Source organism: Delphinus delphis, chromosome X (genome assembly GCF_949987515.2).
Source record: "Delphinus delphis chromosome X, mDelDel1.2, whole genome shotgun sequence".
Taxonomy (NCBI): Eukaryota; Metazoa; Chordata; class Mammalia; order Artiodactyla; family Delphinidae; genus Delphinus; species Delphinus delphis.
In genome coordinates, this window is record NC_082704.1 from 57,096,026 (window position 1) to 57,106,776 (window position 10,751).

Genomic DNA, 10,751 nt, shown 5'->3' on the forward strand with positions numbered 1-10,751 from the left:
TGGTTAAAGAAGATGTGGCACATATATACAATGGAATATTACGCAGCTATAAAAAGAAATGAAATTGAGCTATTTGTAATGAGGTGGATAGACCTAGAATCTGTCATACAGGGTGAAGTAAGTCAGAAAGTGAGAGATAAATACCGTATGCTAACACATATATATGGAATGTAAGAAAAAAAATGTCATGAAGAACCTAGGAGTAAGACAGGAATAAAGACACAGACCTACTAGAGAATGGACTGGAGGATATGGGGAGGGGGAAAGGTAAGCTGTGAGAAAGTGAGAGAGAGGCATGGACATATATACACTACCAAACGTAAGTTACATAGCTAGTGGGAAACAGCCACATAGCACAGGGAGATCAGCTCAGTGTTTTGAATCGCCTGGATGGGTGGGATAGGGAGGGTGGGAGGGAGGGAGGCGCAAGAGGGAAGAGATATGGGCACATATGTATATATATATATATAAAACTCATTCATTTTGTTGTAAAGCAGAAACTAGCACACCATTGTAAAGCAATTATACTCCAATAAATATGTTAAAAAAAGAAAAAATGGAGAAGACTCAAATCAATGGAATTAGAAATGAAAAGGAGAATTAACAACTGACATTGCAGAAATACAAAGGATCATGAGAGAGTACTACATGCAACTCTATGCCAACAAAATAGACAACCTGGAAGCAAAGGACAAATTCTTAGATATGCACAACCTTCTGAGAATGAACCCAGAAGAAATAGAAAATATGAACAGGCCAATCACAAGCACTGAAATTGAAACTGTTATTAAAAACCTTCCAGGAAACAAAAGCCCAGGACCAGATGGGTTCACAGGCGAATTCTATCAAACATTTAGAGAAGAGCTAACACCCATCCTTCTCAAACTCTTCCAAAATACAACAGAGGGAGGAGCACTCCCCAACTCATTCTACAAGGTCACGATCACCCTGATACCAAAACCAGACAAAGATGTCACAAAAAAGAAAACTAGAGGCCAATATCACTGATGAACAAAGAAGAAACATCCTCATCAAAATACTAGCAAACGGAATCCAACAGCACATTACAAGGATCATAAACCATGATCAAGTGGGGTTTATCCCAGAAATGCAAGGATTCTTCAATGTATGCAAATCAATCAACGTGATACACCATAGTAACAAATTGAAGGAGAAAAACCATATTATCATCTCAATAGATGCACAGAAAGCTTTTGACAAAAGTTAAAACCCATTTGTGATAAAAACCCTGCAGAAAGTCGGCATAGAGGGAACTTTCCTCAACATAATAAAGGCCATATATGACAAACCCACAGTCAACATCGTCCTCAAAGGTGAAAACCTTAAACCATTTCCACTAAGATCAGGAACAAGACAAGGTTGCCCACTCTCACCACTCTTATTCAACATAATTTTGGAAGTTTTAGCCACAGCAATCAGAGAAGAAAAGGAGATAAAAGGAATCCAAATCGGAAAAGTAGAAATAAAGCTGTCACTGTTTGCACGTGACATGATACAATACATAGAGAATCCTAAAGATGTTACCAGATAACTACTAGAGCTAATCAGTGAATTTGGTAAACTAGCTGGAAACAAAATTAATGCACAGAAATCTCTAGCATTCCTATAAACTAATGATGAAATATCTGAAAGTGAAATTAAGAAAACAGTCCCATTTACTGTTGCAACATGAAGAATAAAATATCTAGGGATAAACCTACCTAAGGAGGCAAAAGTCCTGTATTCAGAAAACTATAAGACACTGATGAAATAAAGTAAAGGTGATACAAATAGATGGAGAGATATACCATTTTCATGGATTGAAGGAATCAACATTGTGAAAATGGCTCTACTACCCAAAGCAATCTGCAGATGCAATGCAATCCCTATCAAATGACCACTGGCATTTCTCACAGAACTAGAACAAAAAAATTCACAATTTGTATGGAAATGGAAAAGACCCCAAATAGCCAATGCAATCTTGAGAAAGAAAAATGGAGCTGGAGGAATCAGGCTCCCTGACTTCCGAATATACTACAACGCTACAGTAATCAAGACAGTATGGTACTGGCACAAAAACAGAAATATAGAACAATGGAACAGGATAGAAAACCCAGAGATAAACCCATGCACATATTGTCACCTTACCTTTGATAAAGGAGGCAAGAATATACAGTGGAGAAAAGACAGCCTCTTCAAGAAGTGGTGCTGGGAAAACTGGACAACTACATGGAAAAGTATGAGATTAGAACACTCCCTAACACCACACACAAAAATCTCAAAATGGATTGAAGACGTCAATGTAAGGCCAGACACTATCAAACTCTTAGAGGAAATCATAGGCAGAACACTCTATGATATAAATCACAGCAAGATCCTTTTTGACCCACCTCCTAGAGAATTGGAAATAAAAATAAACAAATGGGACCTAATGAAACTTAAAAGCTTTGGCACAGCAAAGGAAACCATAAACAAGACCAAAAGACAACCCTCAGAATGGGAGAAAATATTTGCAAATGAAGCAACTGACAAAGGATTAATCTCCAAGATTTACAAGCAGCTCATGCAGCTCAATAACAAAAAAACAAACAACCCAATCCAAAAATGGGCAGAAGACCTAAATACACAATTCTCCAAAGAAGATACACAGATTGCCAACAAACACATGAAAGAATGCTCAACATCACTAATCATTAGAGCAATGCAAAGCAAAACTACAATGAAATATCATCTCACACCAGTCAGAATGGCCATCATCAAAAAATCTCCAAACAATAAATGCTGGAGAGGGTGTGGAGAAAAGGGAACACTCTTGCACTGCTGGTGGGAATGTATATTGATACAGCCACTGTGGAGAACAGTATGAAGGTTCCTTAAATAACTACAAATAGAACTACCATACGACCCAGCAATCCCACTACTGGACATATACCCTGAGAAAACCATAATTCAAAAAGAATCATGTACCAAAATGTTCATTGCAGCTCTATTTACCCTACCCAGGAGATGGAAGCAACCTAAGTGTCCATCATCAGATGAATGGATAAAGAAGATGTGGCACATATATACAATGGAATATTACTCAGCCATAAAAAGAAACAAAATTGAGATATTTGTAGTGAGGTGGATTGACCTAGAGTCTGTCATACAGAGTGAAGTAAGTCAGAAAGAGAAAAACAAATACTGTATGCTAATACATATATATGGAATGTAAGAAAAAAAATAAAAAACAAAGGAAAACAAAAACTTCATGAAGAACCTAAGGGTAAGACAGGAATAAAGACACAGACTTACTAGAGAATGGACTTAAGGATATGGGGAGGGGGAAGTGTAATCTGTGACAAAGTGAGAGAGTGGCATGTACATATATACACTACCAAACGTAAAATAGATAGCTAATGGGATGCAGCCGCATAGCATAGAGAAATCAGCTCGGTGGTTTGTGACCACCTAGAGCGGTTGGTTAGGGAGTGTGGGAGGGAGGGAGATGAAAGAGGGAAGAGATATGGGAACATATGTATATGTATAACTGATTCACTTTGTTATGAAGCAGAAACTAACACAACATTGTAAATCAATTATGCTCTAATAAAGATGTTAAAGAAAAAAAAATGAAAACCTAAATGTAAAATGTTACTTTTTTCAGAATAATTTTCTTCCCTAACTAAGAAGTGTACTAGCTGGTTAAGAGCTATGATCACCAACTGAACTAGCTAATTGCAGCGGTAAATGAGACATATATGCATATTGCCATTGGGACCACAATTGAGAAATCAGGAAAATATGTTGCTCTTGCCTTTCTGAACTTTTCCTTCTCTTGGCCGTATACTTTTTTCACTCCCCTACCCCATTACCCACAGGTCAGCTTCCAAGTGCGTTTTTATATGCCCCTTCACCTATTTGAAGATGCCCTCAACTTTTTTCGTGTTCCTGAGAATGTGCCTGGCACATGGTAGACACTGTAAGTGTTTTATTGAATGAATAAACAGACATTGGAGCATTAGCAGTTTAATCGAGGAAGACATTTTGGGAATAATTGTGCTTTCTCACTGTACCCTTAAATCACACCGTAAATGATCCTCCTTCTTCTTATTAGTACAGTTCTTAAAATCAGAAGAAACATAAGTGGATTTAGAGTCCCTTAATTTTACTTTGACTTTCTAGTGGTAAATTTCCTTTCACACCACAGACTAGATCAGAGATAGATTTGTGGAGGGAAAAGGTATATTGCTGATTTTGGTTCTTAGGTCTGTTGACTGAAAAAAGATGCACAACCTAAAAGTTGAGAATTATGTTTTATTTGGGGCATTACTGAGGACCATAGCCTGGGACACAGCCACTCAGCTATCTCTGAGAAACTATTCTAAAGAGGTAATGGAGGAGACTATATATATACATACACACATACACTTATTTATTTATTTATTTATTTCAGTTTTGCTGGGAAAAAAAAGTGTAGTTGAACATCAAAAGATTACTGCTAATAACAAAAAACAGTCCTCTCAAGTTAATGATTTTAGTGCTGTTCTATGTATAGGAAGATGCAAGAGTACCGGCTCATTGAAATTATTCCTTTGATATGCATCTTAACTATCTAGGACCAGAATCTTATTTTTCTACATTCTGAATTCCCCTCAGGGTACACTGTTGGGGGCTGCTGCAGTGGCTGATGGCTTTATGGCCACAACATCCTTTGTTTACTGAAATGTCAGGTGACATTTTGTGTCCACAGGTCAGATGTAAAACAAAACTCATTTTGGAAGAGTGGTGACATGATAACAGATATTAACACTTCATAGTCTCAAAGTTTATTTGTTGGTATATCCATTCCACTGGCTTAGTTTATTGTTTTTCTGGTCTGAGTCAGGACAGTGAAAGACTTAAATCCATCTGACAAGTATGTCAATTACAGCAGGAACTGCAATTTCCAACTCTCAGGGGAAGTCACACCTTGTTGTAATGACTAAAGCAATGAGAAAGAAGCAGATAGACTTGGGGTGCCTATGGAAATAGCAATGTGAGGCCAGTGACACACATCATAGTGGAGCGGTGTGTGTGTGAATATCATTGATATATTTTATTCTGTTCAGAGCTCCATTTCAAGGTAAGTCACTTGGAAACCAATGAAATCGTTGAATGCAAGCCACCTTGGATCTCAATGTACAGCACTTCTCAAAATGGCCACAGCTCTCTTTAGAGGAGTTGGAAAGGAGAATCTTCACATTTTGATTCGTTGAGTTAAATATTTGGCTGACCTCTGGCACAAGTATCAGGTGAGGAAATGTTACACTCAGGGCCCTTCCACTTCTGTATGCAACCCATACTAAATCCCTGGGTAAGGCATATCAATAGGCAGATGCCTGAGTGATATCATTTGAAATATCCCTTCTTTTTTAATGGGAATCATAGATACTTCTAAAAATGAAGAAAATTAATACTAATAACCTACCTAGGAGTCAGAAACTTCATGCAAAAGAAGTAGAGGGGTGTCTTACAGAACATGGGAATTCCAGAGGGGATCTCACTCCAGATAAGAATCCCTGCCCAAGTAACTGGCTTGAGTCCTCCCCCTTTTGTGGTTTTCCCTGTGCTCTACTCCCTGCTGGTGGTGCTTCTCCTACTCAGCTTCCAGGGCTACCTCAGAATTAGACAAGCTGTGAAATGCCCACGGTCGCGAGACCCCTCCACAAGACCACCAGAGTCGAGAGTCAAAGCCAAACGGCAAGGGTCATTTATTGCAGGTTCGAACCTGGACCTCCGCGCACTCGTTGCCGGTGACGCTAAGAGGTCCCGATGGAGTTTAGTTCAGCTCTTTTATAGACAGGTACAAACAAGTTCGGGACTTTCCAAGGGTGGGGAGTACTGATTGGTTAACCTTTAAACAAAGACACTAGTCGCCGTCTGATTGGTTGGATAATTACAAGGGGGGGTCAGCAAGCGTAGTTACAGAAGCAAGAGCAGCTGGTTAAGTTTCGGTTTCCTGAGGTTTCGTTTCTCAATTGAAGATACTTAAGACGGGGCCATGGTTACAAAAAGAAATAGTGCAAACAGGAAAACTGATGCAACCCTAGCAGCGCTGCGGCCTCCACCAGCCCAACGGCAGGGCGGCGGGAGGCTGTGCGCCCAACTCCGGGCGGCGCTCCCAAATGTGGCAACCCAGCGCCGCGCCCTGGAAGGGCCCTTTTTCGGCCCTTCTCCTCCGAACAAAAAAGAAACTCCAGGATAAAGCACAGACTGAATGCAGGGCGTCAATTCAGTCTTATTCCCACCAAAGTAGAACGCAGTCCCCTCATTCCCCCCTTTCTCATGAACCAGAGGAGCCAATCTTGGGTCCTCAAGGCTCAGTTTCTTCAATTTCTGAGGTCTCGCAGGGCTGATATTGTGTTCTTAATATCATTAGCTGGACTGTATTTATTCTTTCGCGAACAAAATCCATGACTTTACTGAGTATGCAGGGGCCTATAGTGAAGAGGAGAAGGAGGCATAGTAGAGGGCCCAGGATGGGGAGGAGGTAGGGGAGCATCCCATGAAATCCTGACCAAAGGGGGTTATCCGCTAATTCTTGCCGGCGGCGAGCTAGGTCTTCCTGGAGCTGGTGGATCTTGGTTCTTACAATGCCTGATTTATTTGCATAGAAACAACATCTTTCTTTTAGGGCAAGGCATATCCCACCCTGTTCAGCTGTCAGCAAGTCTAAGCCCCTCCTATTTTGTAGGACTACCTCGGCCAATGAATCTAATTGGTCCTGTAAGTCCTGAATGGTACCAGAGAGGGCTCCTATATCTTCTATTAATTGCCTAGATAGCTGATTATAGGAATGAAGGGAAACCCCAAGGCCTATACTTCCTGTGGCCACAGCTCCCGTAATTCCTAATCCTACCAGGAGGGGTATGACTGTAATGGCTCGTTTGGTTCTCCCTGCCCAAAGGTCAAAGCTGGGAATGGGCAATGGGGTGTCTCCCGAGATCAGGTCTACATTGGGGAGGAGGGTGGCTAGGGTGCAGACCCCTGTCCAGTTCGGGGGTAAATAGGTGTATGCTATGTTATTTCCGCAGACAAAAACAGTGGTGTTAGGACTACAGAGGGAGGAGTTCACGGGGATATACTGACTACATCTAGTGGATGAAAGGATTCCCAAGTCAATACTGGCGTTAGAGAGGGAATCGTTCTTGACAAAGCACGAGGTATTAAAGGTGGTTGAAAATTCTGAAAATTGTATGGGGAATGGCTCGGGGAGTAAAGTAGGGGTACATTGTTCGTTGATATTTAAATTGGCGAAGGTGGGGATGGCTATAGGGCGGGGCGGTCCTTGTGGAAGGCAAAGCCAGCAATCCTGTGCTAAGTTGGGGTTGGTAGCATTCAAAAGTATAAAAGTAGCTTTTAGTATAATCATGGTCCGGGGGTCCAATTCAGAGGGATTGACCTTAGGGAGAATTAGGGGGTGGTAGTTAAGCTTTGGGTACAGATGTCGATAGACCTCTTCTATTTGTCTTCGGGTTTCTATCTGGCGTATTCCGTCCTGGGGCCCCCCCACCGTCTGACATATGTAAGGGGGCCCTGATATTCCAGCATACCGGGGTCCCAGGGGTGCCAGTGCATCCAGCCTGAAGGTATATATTACCTTCATTAATGGTGGGGCTTTTATTATTCTGTAGTATGTCAGTGAAATAAGTCTGGTTATTGGCCCCTATACATTGTTGGTAAGAGGAATAGCACATGCTATGCATTGATTCCTGGAAGGTAGAACAGGGGCAAGTAGCAGGTTCACGAGGAGGGAGTGGGTATGGCTGAGGGTTACGGTAGCATTTCCAGCCTGAAGGGGCCCCGGTAACCCCATATGTCTGCTCAAGATATGCAATTATGCCCCCGCAGTTCTGCATAAGAGCATGAGCATGGGGGGGGGGAGCAGGAGTCTCGCTAGTACCTCCCCTACAGTCGCACGGTGCACCATATAGTTGTTGCATTAAAGTATTTTTATCGGGGGGAGGGTTGAGTCCTCCCCTCGTGGCCCAAGGATTGAGGGTTAGGACTATCATTAGGGCTATCAGCAGTACCTTGGTCATCATGTGGGAGGGTACGGCGCAAGGTCAGTTTGAGGGGATTGTCCTTACTCCGGTCAACAGTCCAGGTGACGTCAGCTTTAGTGGACTTGATGAGGTCAGAAAATGGATCCACCGGCTTGACGTGGGTGTAATGGATCCAGGCAGCTATGCTGTCCACCTTGATGGCCGTCAGCGTTGTCAGGATGATCTGGTAAGGTCCTTTCCACCTGGGTTCTAGGGTCTCTTGTCGATGGCGTTTGACAAGGACCCAGTCACCTGGCCGGAGCTGGTGTGGAGTAGGCGGGGGTCCTGTTGCATATAGCTCTTTTAGTTTGGGCCAGATTGTCTCGTGTGTCTGTTGTAAGGCTTGGAGGGAAGACAGGAGATTATTTTCTGGGTCCAATTGGATAAGGTTAGTCTTTAGGTTAGGGATGATAGGAGGAGGCCTACCATGCATTATTTCGTAGGGAGTAAATCCTAGCTTATAGGGGGAATTTCGCACCCTAAACAGAGCGTAGGGGAGTAGGACTACCCAGTTAGCACCAGTCTCCATGGTCAATTTAGTCAAGGTCTCTTAGAGTTCTATTCATTCTTTCTACCTGTCCTGAACTCTGGGGGCGGTATGCACAATGTAATTTCCAATTAGCCCCAAGTATGGAAGCCAGATCTTGACTTACCTTAGAAACGAAGGCTGGCCCGTTGTCGGACCCTATCATAACTGGAAAGCCATACCTGGGCAGGATCTCTTCTAGTAGTTTCTTAGCTACTATTTGTGCAGTCTCTTTCTTGGTTGGGAATGCCTCAGTCCAACCTGAAAAGGTATCTATAAACACCAGTAAATATTTATACCCATATTTGCCAGGCTTTACCTCCGTGAAGTCCACTTCCCAGTAGGCTCCGGGCTGGTTTCCTCTTTCCCGGATGCCAGTGGTTGACGGGTGGGTGCTGGCATTATGGAGTTGGCAGACTGCACAGTCAGCAACCAGTCGTTCAGTCTTCTCGGAGACATTTTTAATTTTAAGTCCAGTCTGCCTGATGAGATCCTGTAGCCGTCGGGCCCCCAAGTGGGTGCTACGGTGGATCCGTTCAAGGACCAGGGTTCCTAGTTTCTCAGGAAGGAGGATATTGTTCTTAGCGTCCCACCACCATCCGTCTCTAACCTGGGTTAGAGGGAGCTTGCTCATCCATCTGATGTCATCCTCCGAGTAGTCGGGTTGGGGCGGTAGTTCCCGGGGCCCTGGATCTGGCAGTTGCAGGGGAAGTAATGGTATTGGAGTGTGTGCCGCCTTTCGAGCCATCTGGTCTGCCAAATTGTTGCCTCGGGCGACTGGATTCGTGGGTTTTTGATGCCCCGGGCAGTGTACAATGGCTAGCTTTTTGGGTTCCCATATGGCCGCTAGCAAGGCCAGGATTTCCTCTTTGTTCTTGATGTCTTTGCCCTCTGCTGTGAGTAGTCCCCGCTCTCGGTATATTGCCCCATGTATATGTGCGGTAGCAAAAGCATACCGGCTGTCTGTATATATGGTGGCTTTTTGGCCTTTGCTCATCTTGAGAGCTTGGGTCAGGGCAATTAATTCAGCTTTTTGGGCTGAGGTCCCCGGGGGGAGAGTCTCTGCCCATATCACCTCAGTCTCTGATGTTACCGCTGCCCCCGCATACCTCTGACCTTGCTGGACAAAGCTGCTGCCGTCAGTGAACCATGTAACTTGTGCATCCGGTAGGGGCTGGTCACGTAGGTCTTCCCGAACCCCATGGATCTGGGCCAGTACCTCTGCACAGTCATGGAGTGGGGAGTCTAAATCTGGGTCAGGTAATAGGGAGGCAGGGTTTAATGCCCGTGGCGGAGTGTAGCTGATTCTGAGGGGATTTAACAGTAGACCCTGGTAGTGGACCAGTCGAGCATTGCTCATCCATCGGTCGGGAGGCTGTTTGAGAACCCCGTCGATGGCGTGGGGGGTGATGACATGCAACTCCTGTCCCATAGTTTGTCAGCATCCTTTACCATTAAGGCCGTGGCGGCGATCATCCGGAGGCAAGGAGGCCAGCCGGCAGCCACTGGGTCCAATTTCTTTGATAGGTAAGCGACAGGCCTGGGCCAAGGACAGAGGGGCTGGGTCAACACGGCCTTAGCTATGCCTTTGCTTTCATCCACAGAGGTGGAAGGGTTTGGAGACATCAGGGAGACCCAGGGCGGGTGCGGATAGCAAGGCAGTTTTGATCTGCTGAAATGATTGCTCAGCCTCCTCTGTCCATTTAAAGGGCGTCTGCTCTTTGGTGGCTAAGTATAGCGGTTTGGCCATTTCAGCAAATTTGGGTATCCATAAACAGCAGAACCCCACTGACCCCAAAAATTCCCTCACCTGTCGAGGCATGGTGGGTCTGGGGATGCGGAGGACGGCTTCCTTCCGTGCATCTGTGAGCCATCGTTGCCCCCCTTTCAATAGGTACCCCAGGTAAGTTACCTCAGGCCTGCAGATCTGCGCTTTCTTGGCAGAGGCCCGGTATCCCAGGGTGCCGAGAGTCTGTAGGAGGTTTCTGGTTCCCTGCAGGCAGGCTTCAGCGGTTTCAGCAGCTATTAAGAGATCATCAACATACTGCAGGAGGGTTACATTGGGGTTTTGTCTCTGGTACTCACTGAGATCCTTGTGTAGGGCCTCATCAAACAAGGTGGGCAAATTTTTGAATCCTTGGGGAAGTCTGGTCCAGGTG

General features: G+C 44.3%; 1 protein-coding gene across 1 annotated transcript; it reads right to left on the bottom strand.

Annotated features, from left to right (window-relative positions):
- Window positions 1–6,334: 6,334 nt before the first annotated feature.
- Window positions 6,335–7,627, bottom strand: LOC132418145 (syncytin-1-like). Its single transcript, XM_060002020.1, has one exon. The coding sequence runs from the start codon at window positions 7,625–7,627 to the stop codon at window positions 6,335–6,337; it is 1,293 nt and encodes a 430-aa protein (XP_059858003.1).
- Between the last annotated feature and the right edge of the window lie 3,124 nt (window positions 7,628–10,751).